A 24,299-nucleotide genomic window follows, 5' to 3' on the forward strand; every position below is an offset into this window, starting at 1 on the left:
TGCATCGCCACAATACTGGTTTAGTTTATATTTTTCTCATTTATTTTTATAACCAGTTACTTTAGTTTTCCTTTAGCACTGCTTCAGCTACTTATGCTATTGAAGTATCAGTCCTGCTGAAAGAGGTTCGGACCAGTTGCACTTATTTACAAGGATGATCCATTTGATCTTGAGTAATTTTAATTTTGGGGGGATTTCTTTGAATTTTCCAATTAATTAGTAAAGATAACACGCTTATTTTTTTGTTTATATTTTTTGCTATCTGTACAATGCTCTGGCCTTTGTCTATCTCTAGAAAATTTTCAAATATTAGTTCCCCTGCATTTACAAGAAAAACGGAACCTCTATTTTTCCACAAACATCAAGAATGGAGAGTACTGATTCCGCCATGCACAATAAAAGATTTAATACTCCCTCCCACTGTTCCTTCCCTGAAGGTTTTATCCCTGTTTTAAATACTTTTGACATTTATATTCTCTTTTAAATTTATATTGTAGTTAATTATGCCTAATTCTACATCTGTGTGGCTTTAATGATCACCACAAATACATTTATAAAAATGACACCTTCCCCCCTTCTGGAGTTACCTATTTTGGTTTCTGTGTTCCATGTGGAGTGTGTCTAGCCTCTCATATCTTTACCTGGTTGTATTTAGATATAGGTGTCTTTTGCTAATTTGTCTGGCAAATTGTTAAGTCCTACTATTTGTAAATGGAAGGAAAGATATATACTTCACCCTATCTTTAATCAAGGCTTTTATCCTGTTTATTCTGGTCTCTATTCAAGAAATTTCTCTCAACGTCGCATTGCCATTTATTACCCACATTTATCCTCTTGCCAATGATTTTTTTTTTTTTTTTTTATCCTTCTACTCTATTACTCTACATGGAAATTTGGCTCTTGAATCGGCCTGGTAAGAGTTCAAGTCCCTTTTATTTACTATCTTCAAGACCTTGGAAATCATTAATCCTTTTTACAGAGTGGGGTCTGTCCCAAGGTGTGTCCTTGAGCCTAGAGCTCACCTATCTAGAATAAGGATTTGTCAGCTGTTCTCCAAATGCTGTCCAATGAGCCAGCCAGGCACTGTGAGCAGTGCCGTCCCCTTAAATCTGGGTTGGTCTTACCACGTGCCCTTGATCAAGAGAACACACAGCAGTGACACTGTGGACTTTTTAGGTTGGCCATAAGAAGCCCTGATGGTTCCTCCTGGGCTTCTTGGATTGCTCATTATGAGGGAAGCTGGTCACCTTCATAGAAGTCAGCTACCCCAAGTTGGGGAAGTCTAAGTCACGTGAAAGGCTAACAGAGATCCAACCCACCAGTACCCCTGCTCCAACCACACCAGTCCAGACATCCAACACATAAGTGAAGAAGGCTTATTTTAAGCTCAGGAGTTTTGATTTGTTGCATAGTAATAGATAACCAGCACAGACAGCTTAATTGATTCTGATAGGCTGTAGTCCGCTAATCTCACATGATGTTCACTGTTTTCTTAGTGAGTGGACTCTCTAGTAATATCAAGTCAATCTTTGCTATTTCCTTCTGTCTGATTCCACTGAAAACTATCCAGCTATCCAGCAACATTTTCTCCATTTCTTTGAAAGGATATGCTCTGGTCTTATGCAATTTGTAGCCATTAGATTTATTTCCTCTATTGTCTTTAGTTCGTCATTTTAGCAGGATAGGGGAGGTGTGGAAATAGAATATGACATTCAATTTTCCTTTGATTCTAAGTAGAGACTAAAGCTAATCAGTTCTTTTTAAACACTGAGTGTGAATCCTTTTTGTTATCTTAACTGGTCCATCTTTTCTATAAATCCAGTAAAAACAAACTTATGAATTACTACTAAATTATTGACTTCTTTATAAAAAAAAATACTTGGATCAAAAGTAAGAGTGCATTCAATACGATCCAAGTGAGTGATTTTTAAACTTTTAATTCCCATTGTGTCAACCCCTCATCTTCCTTATATCCTGAGATAGCTCTTGCTTTGCTAAGGCTGTAAAAAGCTTTAAGGATAAATATCACATGAACTGCAATGAAGAAAATCCATACATACGTGATTAACTGCGCAAGATCATGGCGCTTTCTTCTGAGTAGGCTCCTCCCCCTCCATTTAGAAAAGTTGTCCAAGGTGAGGGTTGCATTTGGGGTTATCTCTATTTTATCCTTGTCCGTCCAGATTTCTATCCCAACTAAGGCCACATGAACATTGAGCTTTTTATAAAGCTGTGCAAAGAGAATATATGGCCAAACAATGAGCTGTCATCAGACATTATCTTTTAATACTTCCAAGGAATTTTATTTTGTAAAACATTCATAACAGCACTGTAAAACCTTTTTACAAATACACTTGTGAAAACAGAAATAACCTTCTTTTTTTGCAAATGCAAAAATCCCCATACAAAAGGAAAGGCAGATGACCTTACCTCTTTGGGGCCTATAGACTTCCTTTTGGAGAGCAAAGGCTCTATGGATACAAACTTTTCCTGCTGTGACCAAAAGAAATGCTACTCACAAATTGGGAAATTTTAATATGTTGTTCATAGAGTTGATAAGTTATTTATATAAAATGAATTCTATACAATTCTTTGCTAACACAAAAATATCAGCATAATTTATATTTTGCCAGCTTTACTTGGTAAGATTGTCTTCTAACTTTAAGCATATATAGAAATACAGAAGCATGAAACTATTCTCAAATTATTAAACTTTCCCAATTTGTGAGTAACTTTTAAAAATATTGTCACAAACCAATTTTATAGCTTTTCTTCTTAATTCCCATTCATTCCATTCATACGATCTCACAATTGTTGGTGGCAATATATGTGTATCCATCTGTGTACTACTTTCACTTTTGTAATTGGTTTTATGTAAAGTTTGTCAACATCTCTCACCTAAAGAAAGAGTTTTGTAATTAGTACTGATGAAAAATAAAACTTTTATAGATAACTAGACAAAATAAATAAATAAGTAAATTGGAAATGTGGCTTCATGGTTAAAAAAAAAAAAAGAGAAATACTACCATGTTTGTTAACAGCTTACCACTCTGGCTTCCCTTTAAGTATATTTGTTCATATGTTTTTCAATATTCTTAGAGTGATCATATTTAGAAATTGGCCACATTGGCTCAACCCTGGTGTGAGCACTAGTGAAGCAACATGTTACATGAAAAGTGATTGCTGCGGTCTGAATGTTTGTGCCCCTCTCCACACCCCCAGATTCACACGTTGAAGTCCTGTCTTCCAAAGTGACTGCATTAGGAGGCCAGGCCAGTGGGAGGAGAGCCGATGTGAAAGTAGCTGCCTCTCACATGGGCTTAGGGTTCTTCCAAAATGAGCCTCATTGAGCTGCCTTGCTTCTCCTTCCAGCTTAGGACACAGCAAGAAGGGACCATCTATGAGCCAGAAAGCAGGCCATGCCAGTCACCGAAGCTGCTGCCACCTCCATCTTGAACTTCCCAGCCTCCAGAAGTGTGAGAAATTAGTTTCTGTTGTTTATAAGCTACCTGGTCTATGGCATTTTGTGAGAGCAGCTTGAATGGTTTATGGTAGTGATCCTCTACTCCTTAGGCCGACACTGAATCAAATCATCCACAATTCAGGTGGGATAAATTTGAGAAGAGGTTTCAAAACCAATATGATTACTCTAAAGAGAAAGCCTAAATTGCTAAAAGAGTTTTTAGAAGTTCACAGTGACAGAACTTCTCATGGGCAACTTTTGGAACCAAGAAATTGGAACCAAGTTTTGTTTTGCTTTTTTCTTCATAAAGTTGTTTGGAAAACCAGAAAATAATTGAAGAATGCAGTTATTAAAAGAGAAGCAAAAGAAGAAAAAAAACCTAGGTTATAATCCTTCCTGGATCTATATATATGTGAAGATATAAGTTTATATCTCCACCCAGACCTTGTCTCTGAACTTGGATCTCATAAATCCAAACCATTGGCATTTCCACTTAGACACATTAGAGATCTCTCTTGTTTCCAGGTCAGAATCCCAAACTTTCCCCTATTCAAGAAGTCAACTATCCCATCAAATCCACTGTCCCTACTTTTTCCCAAGCCACCATCCCCTCCTGCCCTGAATTGTGTCACGATCCCCCTGCTGGCCTTCTTGCTTCTGCCTCGACATCCGTTCAGTTTATTTTCAACATAAGGCCAAAGCAGTCTTTCAACTGTGTGCACCCCGGACACCACACCTCAGCCCAGGCTCTTCAGCGCTGTCCTCACTCCGATGAGTCATGCAAAGTCCTTGTCGAAAGTAAACCATCAAGAATATGAAGAGAGAGCCTACGGGAGAAAATCTTTGCTACCTGCACCTCAGATAGAGCACTAATCTCCAGAATATATAAAGAACTCAAAAAACACCCAAACCCCAAATAACCCAATCAATAAATGGGCAAAGGAACTGAACAGATACCTCACAGAAGAAGATATACAAGCAATTGGTCAGCAAATATACGAAAAAATGTTCAACATCACTAGCAATTGGAGAAATGCAAATTAAAACTGCAATGAATTTTCTTCTTACTCCAGTAAGAATGGCAATTATCACGAAGACAATTAACAAATGTTGGTGAGGATGTGGAGAAAACTGTACACTCATATATTGTTGGTGAGACTGCAAATTGGTCCAACCACTGTGGAAAGCAGTATGGAGAGTCTTCAGAAAACTTGGACTGGAACCACCATTTGACCCAGCTATCCCACTCCTTGGCATATACTCAGAGGACTTATCATCAGCGTATACAGTGACACAGTCACAGCAATGTTCATAGCAACTCAATTCACAGTAGCTAAGCTATGGAACCAACCTAAGTGACCGTCAACAGATGAATGGATAAAGAAAAAGTGGTGCATGTACACAGTCATTATATCTAGTAATAATGCTAGTACTCAGCCATAAAGAAGAATAAAATTATGGCATTTGCCAGTAAATGGATGGAACTAGAGACTATCATGCTAAGGGAATAAGTCAATCCCCTAAACCCAAAGGCTGAATGTTCTCTCTGATATGCAGATGCTAACTCAGAATGGGCAGGGTCGGGGGATGTAGATTCACTGAATTGGACAGGGGGTTGGGGAAAGAAAGGGGAAGGGGAATGAGAAAGATAATAGAATGAATCAGACAAAAACTTTCCTATGATCGTATGTGAATATACAACCAGCGTGACCTCACATCATGTACAACCATAAGAATGGGAAGTTACACTCCATGTGTGCATAATATGTCAAAATGCATTCTACCATCATGTATCACTAAAGAGAACAAATAAAAAAATAATAATTGAAAAAGAAAACAGCAAAGTCCTTGCCAAGGCCCACAGGGTGCTCGGTTACCCTGACCTGTCAGATGCCTGCTCTCATCCTGCCCCACAGTACAGCACCCCAGCACCCTGGCTTTCTGCCCTTCCTCCCACCTGACAGGCTTGCTTCTGCCCTCAGGGCCTTTCCTCTGCCTGGCACACTCTCCCTGGGGCCACACACGTCTCTCCCTTCCCCCAGGTCCCTGCTTGAATGCCACCTTATTAGAGAGGCATCCTTATTCAGCGTACCCCCATGATGGACGCCCCCCTTCTTTTCATTCTGTTGTACTTTTCTTTCTGTCACCTGTCACCATCCAACATCCTATTACTTATTTACATTTGTCTCCCTGATAAGCAGGTGAACTCCTGGAAGGAAGGGACCCTTGTCCTTTCTGTCCTCCACTCTATTTCTGCAACAGAGAAAAGTACCCGGCACACATTAGGTGCTCAATAAATGTGCCCAGCTCTTGGGGTTCCTCCAGAGGAGTCAGGGTGATTCTTTCAGTGAAAAGATTCGGCCTGACTGTGGTTACTGAATCCACGCTCACCTCTCTCCATCGTTAGAGGAATTGCAGGACACCCACCACTCAGAGACTTGTTATTTCACACTGAGGATGTCAGCCAACTACTTATTCAACTAACAAGAAACAAACGGCATTGAACTCACAGGAACATTCCAGCATTTTTAAGATTTGGAAATCGGATGATAGGATTATGTCTAAAGAACATAACTGACAGTCATTCCACTGAAATGGGCTCTGAAATGACAGATCTTTAAGCTGTCTACTTAAATCCTAATTGTTGTTTTCTTTGTGACCTTAAGGGAGTTACTGTGCACTTGGGGATATAATCCCTTGGCTATGTGGTAAGCTTTAGTAATGTCTTATTTAGGTTGTTTTGAGGATTAAATGAGATAATATGTAGAAAAGGTGCTATTGTGCCAGAGATAGGTCTATTTTTGGTTTTGATTTTCTTTTTTCCCTGTATCAGCTTTCCATTGGGATTTAGTTTTCTGTGTTTTCCTGGTGAATTTCAGGCTAATAAAAAGCACCCTATTTATCCCCTTAATTATAAAAAAAAGTTTCATATCTTTATGAACTTAAGAATAGTGTGGTTCCTGGATGAGAAAAGTCTCTAACGTGTGATACTGATATTCAACTAAGTAGCAAAAGTTATGGTTCTCCCTCAGAAGCCAGTGAGCAGCTGCAATCTTGGGGTCTTGGCCTTCCTTCTTGGATTGTTTCACATCCATAGAAAAATCCAATGATACCTTCTAGCAAGATGTTTAAAAATTTAGTTAATAAAATATATCATACCATGTTGATGTGATTGGCCATCTCAAATACCCTCTTCCTTATTTCATCCAGATTCTCATTGTACTTCTTAAACTGAGAACAATCAAGACAGAAATAGGCATTACTAGAAATAAATATAATTGAAAGGTAAGAAAGGTAGCCGAACACATTGTCAGTAATTGGAAGTAACAATCAGTTATTGATGCTAACACTTAATGTTGGAAATGAATTTATTCCTTATTTCTCTAAGCTCTTGAGAATTTTCAAAATGTATTTTTGATTTAATTTCATGGTTTCCTTACTTAGCTGTGCAGAATCAGCATGAGGCATAGCTCATAGCTCATTCATTTCTTTTTTTTTTTTAATATGTGAGCAGTAAATTAATTCAATACAAGAGAAGCTAAAGCTGAACTAGGTAATTTACTCATATTTTGTAACCTCAGACTTTTGTTTTTGGTATTAAACACATGGGCCTCTTATTTAGAAAACCTATTATAAGAAAATGCATTCTTCTAAAAGAAGATAGTGACTGTTGCCAATCATTTGCCTTTTACCGAAGATCCCATTCGTTGGAGTATTAGATTTACTGCTCTTTGAGGCACATGTATTCTAATTTACAAATGTTACTACTTCACAGAAGATGTGCCAAAAGAATTTAACTGGAAACCAAGTTTTGGAGCTTTAAGATAGCGAGAAAGGAGCATTATAAGGCCAAGAATTTAATTTATGCACACAGTATCAGTCTCCTGCTTCTGAAAGAAGAAATCATATCACCATAATTACAAATATCAAATTTTGGAGGTTCAGAATAATTTGTAACTATGGCTCACATCCATGTGTTTTTCAAATTTTGGAAGTTCATAATAATTTGTAACTATAACTCATATTCATGATTTTTCAAAACTGATCCTGACATTTACTCTTTCACATAACAAATAAAATTAATGTAAAGAAAGGTTTTAAAAGATATATTTATCTGATATAATTACCTCACCATTATCCAGGACCACATAATATTCTATGTATTTCTTATGTTCCTGAAACTTCTGGTCATTCAACTTCTGAAATATAAGAACAATTACTAAGACACCATCTTTTTCTGAATGGCTTTCTTTCATTTGACTTGTGTTATTTTACAAGAAGTTGCGTGATAACTGGGAACAAAGAGAGGCAATGTTACCATTTTAACTACCTCAGCCACCAGGATTATCCACAGAGAAGGCTTACAATGTTCAGCTAGAAAAGACATCAGTAATATTCTAGTATGACCCCTTCATTTTACCACCTACTTTAAATGATTGTATAACTGATTTAAAGGTGAGCTGGAACTAGTCTCTGGTTATTCTGTACAGTGAATTTTCCCCATTATCTTGTCATGAAATAAACAAACTTTGACTTTGACATTTTGCAGTGGTTTTTTTTTTTTTTTTTTTTTTTTTTTTTCTCTTGTAAGCTTTGATTCCTATCTTGGTTAATACCAATTACCATTGCCTATGGTGTAATGCCCAAGTCTACTATAACATATACCCTGGTCTCTTCTCTTCATGCAGAGATGAATCTTTTTCCTTTCTAAGAAAAATGCAAAACTTTTATAGTGGATTGTGACATTGAAAAGTGGCAGATGCAGTATTCCTACTAAATAATAAACCACAAAAGTTTATTAGCTTGTTTTTCTGCAAGTACTTATCTTTTATTAGGCGATTAAGTTTCCATTACCAAGAACAAATTACTCAAGGTAGACTTGGTATTATGTAATGAGATTTGTACTTACCTCCCACTCTCCACAGGAACAAAATATTTAGTAGTAATTACTATGCCCTGACAGTGTTCTGGGAACTAGAAATACAACAGGGAAATAGACGTGGTTCATCTGCTTAGGGAGCTCACAAGAGACAGACAGACAGACATGTATCAGATGGTAATTAGAGCATGGGGTAGACTAAATGAATGACATGATGTTGAGTGATTAGGTAATTATTTCAGAATAGATGGTTAGAAAAAGCACCTCTAAAGAGCTGGCCTATATGAAGACATATTAACAAAAATGAGAAGCCAGGGAAAGGAAGATAAAGAGGAAGATGATTCCAGCAATGAAAAAATATTAGTAAAAAAGCTCTTAAGGTGAATTTGATATTGGTATGTTTAAAACATAAAGAAAGAAGTTCATGCTTTTCAGAACACAGTGGGGAAGATCATCAATAGATGGGGAATGTGGAATAAGATTTGGGATAGGGAGACTGGGCCCTAAGTATATGAGGATCTGGAACCCATGATCCGCGCTTTGATTTGTATACTAAATCAATGGGAAGCCAATGAGCTTTAACCAGATATGGAATGCAATGTGGTTTACAATCAAAAAAATTCATCTGACCTAGTGTTTGGAGAGTGGATTCTGTTAAGGCAGGAATGGATGCAGAAGGTCAGGCTCTGTTGCCATGGTGATTGTGGGATGGTACCTGGGGGCAGTCAGAAAAGGTAGGAGAGTAAAGATCTGGAACAGGTGGAGAAGCACTTGCTGACAGACACTGTCTGAGGAGGGATGCAGGAAAGAGGAATCGAGGATCATCTCCAGATATGGCCTTGAATAGTGACGAGCGGTGGGAGGTGGGAAGGGTGAGAGAGAAGCAGGTTTGGTTTGGGGTTTAGAACTCAGTAGTTCTGCTTTACCATACTAAGTTTGTGATACTCATTATTTAAATGGCTATATTAAGTAGGTCATTAATTTTAACAATCTGCTCCTTAGGGGAGTGGCTAAGACTGGAAACACATCTACTACCAATGAGCACAAAGCTTATAATTTTGATTTTTTAAATTTATTTTTTGGGACCAGGGATTGAATTCAGGGGCATCTGACCACTGAGCCACATTCCCAGCCCTATTTTGTATTTTATTTAGAGACAGGGTCTCACTGAGTTGATTAGTGCCTCACTTTTGCTGAGGCTGGCTTTGAACTCGGGATCCTCCTGCCTTAGCCTCCCGAGCTGCTGGGATTACAGGCTTGCGCCACTGCTCCATGCACAAGGCTTCTATTTTAAGAAGGCTCAGGGCAGGAGGAGGTGACCCAGGAAGAACATGAGATGAAGCAAAGAGAGGGAGCCAGGACTGAGGTCCTCTCATATTTGGAGGTCAATCAAAGAAGGGGTAGCAGAGAGGATCTTAGAAAGAAGACCTCATGGTTGCCAAGCCAGTGAGACAAGAGGATGAAAGGCCTGTCAAGGACCAGGAGGGTGACATTCACAGAGACATGGTTCTTCCGGGTTCTTAGCACTGGCATAACAACCCACAGCAGAGTGCACACGCATGAAATTTTAACTCGGAACAAATTTGCCCAATGCTGACAGATTCTGAGAACATTGAGAAGAAATGAGTAGATGGGAAGTAAATCCTGAGGGAAATGTAAGTAACAATGACAAAAGATATTTTAACACCCACTTCACAATTTAAAATACAAGCTGTGTTCATTTCTCCTCTGTGAGTGGAAGTCCAAGTTCATGGAGGAAAGAAGATGCTGAGTTCCCGCAGGCAGGGCCTGCACCTGTCTTGATTCCTTCCCTCCTCCTAGCACCCATGGAAGTCCTTGGGGAGAGATGTGTTGCCAGCATTCATGAAGAGAGCGGGCTATGGCATCTCCAAGACAAGAATTCGCTTTACACCTTTCTGGGTTATAGATCTAGAGGCAGGTATTCTATTTCGGACTTCTTTCTAATCCTTGAATATTTTATTCATAATAAGAGTTGATCCATAGTACTTGTCAAATGAATCATAAATGCACAACGTTTTATGATTCGTGTCTCTATAATCTACTAATTTCAACGAAGACTAAAATTTTAAGTCATTTGCGCTGCTCAGACTGGAACCCAGGACAGAATACATTATGCAGCACAATTAAAATGCAGAGTTATACATACAACCAGCCTGGTGTTGGGCAGGCTCACATTCTGCTGCAATCCCGGTGGCCATGACACATCATCCATGCCACAGGAGCCGTTGACCTTGTCTTCCTCAGCATCGTACTTGAAGAGTGCGTGCTCCTGTTCGTCCTGATTTGTGGGGTTTAAAGGTTCAATGAAGTACCTTTGGTCTCCCAGGCTGAAGTAGCCCCTGCACAACATGAGAATTCAAGATGCTTAATAAAATATTCTTGCACTGGAAAGCACAGACTTAGAGGCTCCAAAAAGGGACCTCACAAAATTCTTAGCCAGTTCCAAAAGAGTTTGATCTCATGACTATAAAATACAATGAAACTTACAGTTGAAGAAGTTTCTACTTATTGCCTACACTTATTTTCTCTATGTGGGGATAGGACCCATTAGGGAGAAGGGACTACAGTGATGTCATATAGTCAACCATGTCAGTTTTGGATTAGGAGGGACATTTCCTGACTCATCCTGTGTTCTTCTGAAGACTTTGAAGTCTTACAGATAAAGCATTAAAATCCTAGGTCTGTCACTTATTATCTAGGATACCATGAAAAGATCATGTCAACTCACTCAGCCTCAATTTCTTCATCTACAATATGCAAATGACAATACTGACCTAATAGGATGATGCTAAAGATCAACAGGGAAAATGAACAGCATGTGGCCAATATTATCAATTTCTTCTCAATTTCTGCACTGAAGGTCTGAGCTAAGATACATTTGGCCAATATTTAATGAGTGCTCATTATTTATTAGGCATTGGTCATGGTCTGTTCCTTCCTGGAATTTTTATTCAAATGAGGAAAATGGGTGTGTATCAAATGACCAAAGTGTGTGTGTGTGTGTGTGTGTGTGTGTGTGTACACATATTTATGTGGCAATAAGTAACATATATAATTACTTTGTATGAAGATACTTTGTATGAAGAAAAGGCATAAGAGCATATAATAGGGAGACTGAATTAAGTGTACCTAGAACTGAAAGATACCAAGAGTGGCTATGGGGAGATGAGTTATGTCTTTTGCAATGGTTTGGATAAAGAAGCACAGTAGCTGGGTGGTCTTGAATGTTGCAGCTGAGACATAGTGAACATCAGGAAATATTTAAAAGATGTAATCAATCAGGGTTGAGAAGAGATTTTTGAGGCAAGAAGTCCTTAAGGGATTTGGGGTTCTGGATTGGCAATTAATTATTTGATTTGACCACTGATTCAGATAGAGAACTCAGAGAAAATATCAGATTTGTGAGTCAATCATTAGTTCGGTTTAGGGCACATTGAGATTGAGTTTCTTTAAGATATACAGTTGGAGATATGGAAGAGAAAATTAGATAATCAAGTCTGAGCATCAGAAGAGATGTCTTGTTGTAGACCGAGGCACCGGGGCCATCCTCAGACAGAAAGGGGTGGATGTTGTAGTCTTGCACACGACTAGCTGGAGGGGATTCAGAGCAGGAGAGAGGGTGGAGAGGTGTCCTGGTGCCTTAAAGATTCTGACTCTGAAACTGAGTCTCAAAACCCACATTTTAAAAACAAAGAAGCAAACAAACTCTGAAAACAATTCAGATGTGTAATTTACAAAGCACTATAAAGAGAAATGGGGTTTCCTTCAAGTTTCAACATTTTAGAGCACTCAGGACGCACACCCAACTCGGGTAGCTGACTGTACTTGGGCACCTTCCGATTTATTAAACACACACAGCATGACCACAGGTTCACTCAAAACATTCACAAAGTCTTACTTTAGACCCCTACACGTGCTGATGCTAGCGTCAGACTCTGTCTCATTAAGGATGTGTCCTTGATAGTAACAGTCATCCTAAAGGAAAGGAAAAGGGTCTTGTGAAGAAAAGTAGTCATGGGTTTTGTACCTCCTGATAAATTTGAATTTGAAATCTTGAAATAGAACCTATAATACTATCAAACTAGTTCTGCTGGACAATAGTCAACTTAGCAATATTAAAAATTAATTAAATAAAAGCTTTTTATGTATTCAAATCCTTAAAGTTAGTTAATAATCCCAGAATACTGATAAAGTATTGGTTTCATATTAGTGAAAAAATGAAGATATTTAAGGTATGTAATGTGATGGTTTGATTGGTATTGCTAAATTAGGAATACTCTTCAGAAGAAAAAAATATATATAGCTATATATCATAAATTAAAAACATGAAGCCTCCAAGTAGCAGACATTTATTCTTCCCGTTAATGGCAGATTGTTTATTAAATGTTTTCTAAGACCTACCAGTTTCCCCCAAATGATGGATTATTCAGAACACATTTTTATTTCTTAATCTCTTCAGAGTTGCACCACGTTTAAATGAATCCTCACAATATCCTAACATCTTTCCAGGTGGCTGTGCCATGAAGGAACTCTCTATCTGGGGACAGATGAGAGGCTGGCCCATGTAAACACTTGTGCTTTTGGTCTAATCAGGAATATTTGAAGGTTTGCAACAGAAAAGGGAACTCCGAAAGAAGGCACCACCCCAGGCCGGCAGGTGCCCGGTCTGAGCAAAGAGAGGCTGTGAGAGGCCTCAACAGTGGAATTCTGCAGCTGCCCTGGAGAAAGCAGCCATGTGTTTGTGAGAGCACCTAACACAGGAAGTGACAGGGAACACACCAGGATACTACTGGAGTCTGACTCCACGCTGCTCAGATGACGCTGAAGAAAACAATTCTAAAAAAATAAATACATAAATAACACTCCTGCCACCTCCCCTTGAAAGCTGGAAAAGATGATCAGAGTTGTCATGTCTTTGTTCTTAGCGAAACAGGAAAACATTGGAAGATCATTTAAGTAGCTACTACTACTCCTGAAAAGAAGGCATCGCAGCTGTGGACACAGTGCCACTTCCTGGCAGGGACACTGTATTTAGGTGTGTGGGTTACATCTCTACTCAGAACGAATTCAGGAAACTCTGTCCTACCATGATTTGAGGACTTGATGTGACCTCCTTTCCTGTGGCATTATAAGATGTTTCTGTGTAGCCTGGTGCAGGGAGATTCCTAGAGGAAAAAAGGAAAGAAATAAAGAGACAGTGGGGTTACTCCCGCTGATTGTGAAGTCAAGCTCAAATAAGTGTTCAGTCCTTGGGTCCTCCTTCTGACCCCTTAAGACAAGCCCAAGCATGAAAAAACTGCCTAAATTGGAATAAATGGGAAGAACAGGGACATTTGAGTAGTGTAGAATAATACCTGCTTCTTTATGGGACTTCACAAGCTTTGAGGAGAGGCTTCAGGAAGAAGCAGAACTGAGGTCAGAATTGATAAAAATGAATGACATGAGTAATGCATTGCTTCTCAGGTGTGCAATGCAATGGTTTGATATACATATACACTGTGAAATGATTAGCACAATCTAGCTATTTAGCATTTCTCACCTCATGTAGTTACCATTTATGAGTGCGCATGCACATGGGGGCAGTGAGAACATTTAAGATCTACTCTCAGCAAATTCCAAGTATAAAATGCATCATCAACTATAGTCACTATGCATGTACATTAGATGTCCAGAATTCATTCACATTACAACTGAAAGTTTGTAACCTTTGACCCACATCTTCCTGTTTCCTCTCTCCTCCCTCTACCCTTCCTAACCGCCATATACTCCTTGCTCCTAGGAGTTGAGTTCATTTAGATTCCATATGTGAGTGAGAATATGTTGCACATGTCTATCTTTCTGTGCCTGGCTTTCTTCACTATGCATAATGTCACCCAAAATATTGCAAATGGTAGGATTTCTTTTTGGGGCTAAATAATATACGGCTGCATATGTGTGAGTAATTTGTTAATCCGTTTTATCAATGGAGACTTAGGTTGACTCCGTATCATATCCTTATTCTGAATTACTGTGAATAATGACTCTATTTTAAAAAGAGAGGCATCTCTCTAGCAGGCACTGTGTTAGAATGCAATACACATTATTCAATGTAATTCTTTGAATAATTCTGTGAGATGCATATTTCTTTTCTTATTTTTAGATTAGAATAAAGAGTTTAAAATGTAAAGAACCATATCCAGTGAGCCTGAATCCACAGTTGGTGCAATTTCCATGATACCACACAGATGCCAGACTTGAAGTGATCGTGAATTTTTTTTTTTTTTCCAAAAGTAACAGTCTATTGGGGTGGGAAAAGAAATGTTGCTGTCTTACACAGAGTGATCTGGAGATTGAAAGAGATTGAAAGCACAGATTTAGAAAAAATTACTTTTGAAATAGTCCAGCTATTGGATGAGCAAGATCTGGGGAACAGAGAGGCAGTGAAATTTGTAAAGGAAAGTTGAATTCAAATAGACCAAATGAAGAGAATGGGGACAAAGGACAATATGATGAATAAAAAACAAGGGCAGGGAGTGCACAGTGGGTAAGAGGAACCCTGATTCTGGACTGAGGAGAGCCCACTTCTGGTTTCAACTCTGACTTTTCATTTAGCCCTGGAGTTGAATTTTACCTTTATATATATTATTCTTTTCTGAGTTGTAAAAAATTTTGAAATAAAATCTTTTAATGCTAGAATAATAATTGTAGTAATATAGAGGGAAAGTTTTAAATTATAGCCCAGTACATTGGAACTGCTCCCTCTGCTATTTCATAGAATAGATAAAATATATTTCCCCATACCTCATTGTGTTTTATTTCTAAAAACAGAAATGCTAGAGAAATTTTGCCCACTGAATTTCTATTACTTTAGCAGAAAGAAATATTCACTGGACCTCTTGAGTCAGTTCAGAGGAAAAAAATGATTAGTCAAGGTTTGTGAGAGGCAGGAGGAGTAACAGACTCAAAGAGCACTTTTCCACACCCCATTGGGGAGGACAACATTAGATATAAAAGTCCTTACTTGTTCTTCTTCAAATAAAGCACTGCAATTTTTCCATTAACTGTCATTTCATACTTTAATTCCGTTTCAAATGTTTCCTACAAAAAAATGCAAAAACATTTACCAGTAATTAATAAGTGCATATAAACATTTATTTGGCTATTTCTCTGTTTAAACATTTGCAAGCAATATTTGCTTTTATTTAGACATAGACTGCATGATATCAAATGTCTACCTCTTCCACTTTAAATAACTCAAGTCACTCTGGCTACTAAATGGACAAATTTTTCTTTGAAAAGCACACCAATGTGTGCTTTTCAAAGATATATTTGAATTGACAAATATTTATGTGACAGATATTTATATCTCAGAACAGGGGTTAGAAGATGAGGGTAAAGGGAGTGGTCAAGGAACTTGTCAAAAGAATTAAAAAGGAAATGCCTTTATTGGATCAACTGAGACAGTTCAAAACCAAAAAGAATATTGCATTATGCTCTCATAGACATGCATGCACACAATACATATGCACATATACATACAAGTGCATGCACATTAACATTACTCATATAAAATCAATATATTTTTGAAAATCAAGAGCTAAATTGTGTAACACTACTCAATATATTTTGTGTAACATTACTCAATATATTTTTGAGAATCAAGAGCTAAATTGTGTAACACTGCCTGTGACTGTAGCATGAATTCAGGAAAGGGACCTGGCTTCACAAATAATGCAAGATGGCTGCTCTTCAAATACAAGCAGTTTAGGTAGCAAGACATCCATAAAAAAGGGCACAGAGGTAGAAATAAGTACATTATTAAGGAAAGGAAAAACAATGTCGAGATTGATTTAGCAAGCTTGTTATATTAAGGAGCAAAAGTGGAAAAAAAAAAAAGTCTTGTTAATGGCTCGTTAAAGTTAAAAGTCTGGTTAAGCCAAAAAAGCCTTAGAAATTAGTCCTAAGAAGTGTAAGATAATGGGTTCCATAAGGCAGTGTCAGCCTAATCTTGAACATGGAGTTAATGTTTTCATTGATTACATCTCAAAACATCCATGCAATACATGTGTCGTCATTATCATCTCCACTTTAAGACAAAGAATTTCAGGTTTCTGTATATCTGAGCTTACATGGGGAGAACTGACAAAGCCAAGATGTGAACACAAGCTAGTCCTCTGAATTTAGATCCCGTCCACCATCCTGATGGATCAGGAAAACACAAGTCTGTGTAGCAACTCACCCTGCTGGTGAACTTCACAAGTAAGAGGTCTCTACACTAAACATCTGCCACATTCTTCAACCATGTCCATCTAGTCAAAGCTCCTAAAATTAACATTGATCATCTATCGTGTACCTGTAAATGAGACTATGATTTTGTATCAAAATAAAGTTTTCCAAATACAAACATTTATTTTTACAGTGATGTGGAAATTGCTCTACAGCTGTGATAGAAAATTCATCATCTGTTCCAAATTTTCCTCAAAATATTCAGGGAAAAATGTATCTGATAATTTTAAGAGACTGCAAGAAAGCATTTGAAGAAAGCCATACTGAAGGAGAATCCAATGCATATGGATTCCACCAAACTTAGTGGACGCAATTTTTATAGATAGCTAGTTTTAGAAGTAGGGCTTATTTTGGGCTCTGCTCTCCTATAATTGCTTTGGAAGAAATACAGTGAGGAGCCCTGTTTAGGAGGGGCACATGTTATCCCACTAGTTGCATTTCAGAATACTTCTGTGAGTCATCAGCCAAGTCTCATTCATCTGTTTTCCAGGGAGGAAAACTTCAGGGAGCAGGTAATTAGAACTTCGTTGTAGAATGAATCAAGGCTTTCCTTTGCCGCCTTCTTGCAACGACTAAAAGTTTGTTGAGTGAATGTTGACTAAGAATGTGTTGTTTCCTTTAGTAAGAATTATCCAAATTTTAATGCCATTTTTAAAAGGCATGAATTTCAAGTTAAAATACAAATACTCATTCTCCTGTTTTAATGGCCGTAGTTGTATGTGTGTGGATGGATAGATAGAAGGAAACAAAATAGATAAAATGAATCGTATCTAAATTTTTGGAATTACACAGAACATATTATAAAATTAAAGTTCACACTCTGTTATTTGGAATAATTTGTTTTATTTCTTAGAACTTCATTTGCAAAATAAGGTTAAAGGTAAAATTCTGGACTGTAGTGAAGACTAAAAGGTTTAAAAACAAACACAAATATAACCATTAATGTTAGTTACCTCTAAGGCATGAAGCTGAAGAATTCATAAAGTCCAGTTGATACATTAAACAAGATGTATTTGTATGAGATGTATGTATGATACATGTATCTCAAATGAAAATTCTTTGATATTTCGGAAACCGTACCTTTGGCTCTGGCTTTTCCACATCTCTTTTCCGGAGTGGATGAAGTCTTATGGGATAAACCACTTCATACTCTTTTGCCTCAGGGAATTGCTTTAAAGCACTTACTAAGGAAAAATAAAAGGGGGAACCGAAGATTTAGCTAGGCAGAACAGAAATGAGCTGGTCAGTATTGGCTGTCCTTATGGTGTCACCAAGTGAATGATGTCACACAGAGAAGGTGTGTGATCTAGGTCAGCTACACCAGGAGAGAGATGAAACCGAAAACACACGCTGCCTCTCAAATCTTTACTAGAACCTGCAATTTCAAATGGTTTCCCATCACAAGTCTACCTGTGTCTCTCTGCTGAGTAACGGCATTTCTTTTGAACTTCCTGCTTCTCTTTGCTGTCTTGGAAGTCTGCAGTGGTTCCCTGGGCAGAGGTAGAGCAGTCGGGCAAGACAAAAGGAAAAGGCAGAGGCCACACTGATCTCAGAAGCTAACTGGTCTCAGAATAAGGCACTTCGAAAAACGTGTTATGAAAATGAAATAACGAATGTGCACCACTTCTGATCCTAATATTTTTTCCCTTGGGTTTGCCAATAGCAATATCTGAAACTAAGTCACAGAAACAAAAGGTTCCATCACAAGGTTGGTTCATGGCATGGTCTGGGCTGACCTTAGAAATACAGATAAACTCTTTATATAGAGAGAGGATGTTTTATATATACATATGTACATAAAACATGAAAAGTACAGAAACAGACAATTTGAATAGAAAGGGATTGGGAAGTGATTTCCTACCACCTGTTTGTATCTTACATGTCCATCCCCTTGTTGTCTCCAGAAGTCATTGCAGAGAGAAATTTAGAGCTTTCCCAAAGCTATCCCTGGATTTTCTACTTTCTTTTTTATTTCTTCACATGGCCTAACTCCTGGGGAAATGTCAACAGACACACTCTTTGGTGGTTATAGGTAGCTGGAAGTCCAACCCAGGATGTAGAGAGCAGTAGGACTCAAAGCAGAAGGCAGCCCAGTGACACAATGTACTAAACCTGGAACAGAAAGGCTTTCTTTTCTTCTTCCTGCACTAATCAGGAGGCCCTCTGAAGGTAATCCATGCTCATTAAAGGACTCAAACCAAACTTCTGTGTCCATATAAATTCAAGCTGCTGTGGTTAGCCTTTTAATAATGGTAAAGGTAAATATTTGTTTATTAGTCACCCAAGAGGTTTGTACTTCTATATCTTATCTAAAATGACTTCCCACAGAATGAAACATTCATTCCTTAACATTTTCTTCTAAAACTAGAGTAGAAATTCAAAAATTCCTAGTGATGACAAATTTTAATCATATTAGGGTGGGTTTAATTCATTTGATCCCTCAAGAACCATTTACATTTAACTTGAAAGATTAGAAAAAATTATTAAGTTCACTAAAATCTCTTGTAGTAAAAAATGGGGTCTTAAAATAATGAAAGAGCTTTTCTTTTAGTGGCTTGAGATTTGCTCTTAATAAGCATTTCAAAAACACTTAAATCTACAGTACTGACATAAGAATATCTTAATCTGGGGTTCTATTAAAGTGGTTTTAAATTGTTTGAAAAGAGGGTGCAGATTAAATGGTATTTAAAGCCTGTTCAAGTAGTCTATAATTTTATGCAAATAAACAGACTCCCCTGTGAGGTCTTTGAAGAGATCATTATGATTCCGGTAGGTCAACTGTGATCAGTCGTGATAAATTAAGCCTTTTCATGTTGTCCTACTTCAAAAACAACATCACCAGGTTCTCCAGTTACTCATTTCACGGAAGCAATCACCAGGCATCTTTTATTTTTATTTAATTAATTTTTGGAAAAGAAATAATAGCATTAGTTAAAGTTTTTTTTTTCAAAATGAACATACAAAAATGTGAAGAAATATTAAATGATCATTTTCTCTCCATTGGGTTCAATTTCCACAATTATTTCAGAACAACAAGAAGTCAACAAGTAAGAAGATAACCCTTGTCGGGAACTAGCTGACAGTATTAACACACCTCCCGGCTGCCTCCTTTAATCGATGACACACAATGAGCATGTCATAAGGAGCCAGCAAGCATGCTGCAGTGCCTCCTGCTGCAATTGGTTCCTTTGATAATGAGTTCATGAACCTGTGCTTCACCAATGTCACAACCTCAGTGACTTCTTAAAACCTGTTAAAATCTGCATTTGTGGTTTTATCCATAACACTTAAGATTCTAACAGGAATTATCAGAGCAGGCTCCCTTTGGGTCAAAAAGTGATAACTGCCCACCTGACCCTTTGCATAAAATCAGAAAGTGATAACACACACCTTCTGTTCAATCAGTCTATCCCACACCAGTTTTCTCTGCTGTGCATGCTGAACCCCAGGCTTCTGGCTAGCCTTGGCATCTTACCAACGTGAAACTACCGACAGGCTCTTAAATACAGACTCAGAATGGCCAGATTCATTATACAATTTCTTTGAACACTTCCAAATGGAAACCAAAAACAAACAAAGCAAACATAAACAAAAAAGATTTTTTAAGACATGTTCTCATTTTTTTTTTGTATGAACTAAATGAATTTCGAATTCATTCCAAACTCTTGCAACACAGTAAATTCTCTAACAAACAGATAAAATTTCCCTGAAAGGCTCTTGTTTTCTGAAAGCTGAAAGGTCCCTGAAATAATGAGATCTGAGATACAACAATTTTCACAGCAGATATAGGGATATAATTGACCTAAATATTCATCCCCGAGCTTAGTGGAGATAGTGCAGCCTCCTCCCAGCAGAATAACATCAAGTTAATTATCTGGAAGGCTGGAGAACAAACACAGTTAACTGTCATCCAGGGATTACACACACCCAAGGTGTAACCCAATATGTTTCCACTAATTTATTTTAATACTTGCTTTCTCCCTTCCACAGAACTCATATATTGGATTAGTTGGGCCACAAAACTGGATTGAGAAAAATAAAATTGTTATTTTGGTTTCAGTTGGTAATATCTATATCTATTTCTATATCTATATCTCTATATCTATATTCATTAGTTTTAGAAAAAGCAAAGCTCATTTACAAGATTAATATTGCAACAACAACAAAAAGATTACACTATCAGACCTTAGTCTGGATTGCTACTTTATTTGTTAAAGCACTTCAGGCCATTTTTGGAGATTAGAAAATTTGGACATAATATTGATATTTTTAATTTTTTGTTCAAATTTGTCTGAAACTTTTTAAAGCAGTGTCTTTCTAAACTGAACAGATGACATCAAGCACTGAATGACATTGACTTTAGGTAATGACATTGACTTTAGTTCTGAGATTTTTGTTATCTCCTCAAAACACTCTGTCATTTTAAACTTCAAGCAACAAAAATGAGGGCACACTGTAAGATAAACACACCCTAATGAAGCATATTATTTTGTCTATTGAGGTTAAATTGGATACATTGTTTTGTGTCTTCCAGTCACCTTATAAAGACAACAAAGAACTGACAGTTAAAATACTAAAATAATATCAAAATAAAATAAAATAATAAAATAATTTTGAAAATCAGTGTGTCCCCAGGAAATTCTTCTGGAATACAATCAACACCTTCTCCTCTGTCGGTGTAACTCATTTACCCCCTCACCCACAATTGCCTGTCATGTCCTTTTAAAGATTTGTTTTTTTTTTTTTTCTTTTCCTATGATGAAATCCCACGTTATTTTCTCAGGGGATTGTGAGGCTCCTTACAAGCATCTGGTCCTATTTTACATCTCATTCTTTCATTTTAAGTATACAGGAACCAGACAAAGTCATCCTGTAGGGGCACATATGCATGGTATTGAAGGTGGGAACACAGAAACAAAGAGATGAGGGGCAAAAATTGCTTAAGTTCTTATATTCAGGCAAGAAAATAAACCCCCAAGAGAAAGACGGCCTGAATATTTCAGTGACCCAGAGGACACCTTTGAAAAGACACGCTGGGTGGTAAAAGAAGGGAGCAACTTCCTGTTCGAAATGGAAGGTGAGAGGGTACAGATGCTCATTCTCACAGGGGAAACTTCAGCCCCATCCCTACCTGGGATGTCCCACTCTGGGGCATGACTTCCAAGGACATTGTGTCTCTCTGTGCTATGCTGTGAAGGTGCACTCAGGAGGAGCAGAAACAGTGGGGGTCCCTAATTTCACTGTAAAAGTTGTAATATGTATGGGCCCCAGAGTCAGGCATGAGATTCTTATCAGTGGATCATCCTGATCTTTACCCTCTTCACCAAAGCTGGAACCCAGGCAGTTCTTTTGTTTTGACTGAGAATGGGTTCCCCAAGAGTCGGGGCTGATAGCATTTCAGGAAAATGTGAAGAATGAAGATTCCTATGGATTTTGACTCAGAGAGTAGGAATTTCAAGTCAAGTACATAAACACCTAACATCATTCCTTTATTCAAGGATATTAAGTAAAATTTTTACAGGTGTGAAAAACAAATTGGAAAACTACTTTAGTTTTAGTGGTTTTGTTTTGGTGGTTTTAGTGCAGAATGGGTGCATAGGAGAGAAGCATCTTTCCCTCCTACCTCCATACCTTTTGTGGATAATTGGTTCCATTCCCAGGTCCCAGCAGAGACCCCAGAAAAGGTTGACTAGAAAGACTCTAGACACTGCAACAAGTGTGCTGACTTAAGATCTGGAAATAGAAATGAGCTGGAGGAATGTGTTTCCAAATCTCATTGATTCATATGCTAATAGAGAATTTACCAGAATGGCAAGACTGGGTAGATGTAACATATCATTAAGTACTAGTATTTCTCCACATTTAAAATCTTAACCATTTGACACAACCAGCAACGTGGAAGTGAACCATCAACTTCTACTTAACCTCAACACCTTTTTATCAAGTAAAATCGCAATGCTTTATAAACCTAAAATTGGTGTACAGTTTATTTCTAATAGTTATATTTATTATTGTTAGTAACAAATGTACTGACTACAAAAACGTGCAGTTCAAAGGAACATAAAGAGCCAACCAAGACCCAATAATAGTAACAGATATTTTCTACAATCATTATGCAGACATAACCTGGCAAATCTGCTGCATCTTTAATGCACTGAAAACATCAAGATGAGTTTTGAGAAATCCCACTTTTTGACTCAGAGATCATATTCCTTATTTGAGTTATGCTGTAAGAAATCTATGCTTTCACTTCTAAATATTCTCACATCTGACATGCAAATGTCGGTTTCAGAACTCTTCATTGCTCTTCTTGGCATTCAATCTTTGTCAGTCACAGCCCCCAAATGATAGGTTAAAACTAGACCTATTGATTAGTAAAACTGGTTGAGGGGAAAAAAACCACAACTGGTCAAAATATTACATATGAAAAGGTAATTGGGAGTGGATAAAAAACAAGCAGTTTTCTGATGCACTTAACAGAAACTGAAAAAGAGTTACCACCTACCTGGGGCTGTAGAAAGGAGGCAAGTGAGGACCAGAAGGCTCCCTGGCAGCATGCTGAGTGACTCCAGGAGCCAGCACCTGCTCCGCTCACACCTGCACACCTGCGCTGCCAGCTCCCTCCTTGCCTCCTAAGTGAGACAGAATGAAACTCCCGGATCATTGTGTCCCCTGCAGGAAGTATTTACTGAAGGTGTTGCACAACCTCCACTGTGGTCCTGCAACAACGGCTCAGGAGGAAGTTCTGGCCGCCTCCCTCCTGGCAGGTTCCAAGACTCCCTCATCATAAGCTATTGTTTCTCTCCCCTTCTTCTCCCTGTTCCCTGTGCAAAAGAAGCACATTACCTGTACCTTGCTACAGTCCAGTGGTCACAAGGAGGTAACTGCCTTCATATATGTTGATAAATGTGCCAGTCGTTTATCATATGCATATTGTTCTGTATATAACATACGTATGCATATATGCATCACATATATAGTATATACTGTATATATGTATATTTATATTTAAACATGTAGATGTATCTTTGAATATATATTCGATATATGATTTTTAGATATATTGGCAAAAAGTTATTCATAATGTTATCCTTCCCTCACATACCTATGTGGTTCTGAAGAGCAATCTTCAAGTCAATCAAAGTATTATGTAAATTATTCCTTTCCCATCTGCCTGGGTTCTATTTTACATGATGGTGCCCCCAAGGGAGCTGGAACCACCCTGAAATAAGAATGCGTGACAGCACAAGCACAGAGTTCTCCGGATTCTGGGGTGTCTCGTAACTGCAGCAGGAAACTCTGAAGCACAGAGGATATATTTCAGGGCCTGTGTTGGTGAGACTACATTGGGCACAAACAGAAATCATACTATGTAACTGATAAAGTAACTAATTTAATTGAGTTTCTTATTAAGTTCCACGTACTCTCCAAAATCCATTATACTTGTTATATGTTTTAGTCAACTTTTTCACTGCTGTGACAGAAAGACCTGACCAGCACAATTGTAAAGGAGGAAATGTTTATTTGAGGGCTCACAGATTCAGAGGTCTCAGTCCATAGAAGGCCAGCTCCATTCCTTGGGGCTCAAGGTGAGGCAGAACATCATGGAGGAAGAGTGTGGCAGAGGGAAACAGCTTATATGATGATCAGGAAGCAGAGAGACTCCACTCT

The 24,299-nt window shown here is 37.9% G+C and overlaps 1 protein-coding gene across 4 annotated transcripts in view; it reads right to left on the bottom strand.

The window, feature by feature from the left end:
• ADAM28 (ADAM metallopeptidase domain 28) overlaps nt 1-23,278 on the bottom strand; it is a 56,966-nt gene extending 33,688 nt beyond the window's left edge. For all 4 annotated transcript variants that reach the window (XM_079142273.1, XM_079142276.1, XM_079142275.1 and 1 more), the window contains exons 1-9: nt 23,134-23,278; nt 17,709-17,812; nt 15,364-15,440; nt 13,450-13,528; nt 12,262-12,338; nt 10,510-10,702; nt 7,591-7,662; nt 6,623-6,694; nt 2,061-2,230 (exon numbers count right to left, since the gene is read on the bottom strand). In XM_079142273.1, the coding sequence (XP_078998399.1) occupies nt 2,061-2,230; nt 6,623-6,694; nt 7,591-7,662; nt 10,510-10,702; nt 12,262-12,338; nt 13,450-13,528; nt 15,364-15,440; nt 17,709-17,812; nt 23,134-23,185 (896 nt within the window). In that variant the 5' untranslated portion in view covers nt 23,186-23,278. The remainder of the gene's footprint in view (nt 1-2,060; nt 2,231-6,622; nt 6,695-7,590; nt 7,663-10,509; nt 10,703-12,261; nt 12,339-13,449; nt 13,529-15,363; nt 15,441-17,708; nt 17,813-23,133) is intronic.
• Between the last annotated feature and the right edge of the window lie 1,021 nt (nt 23,279-24,299).

This window comes from Sciurus vulgaris (assembly GCF_902686455.1).
Source record: "Sciurus vulgaris genome assembly, chromosome: 5".
Taxonomy (NCBI): domain Eukaryota; kingdom Metazoa; phylum Chordata; class Mammalia; order Rodentia; family Sciuridae; genus Sciurus; species Sciurus vulgaris.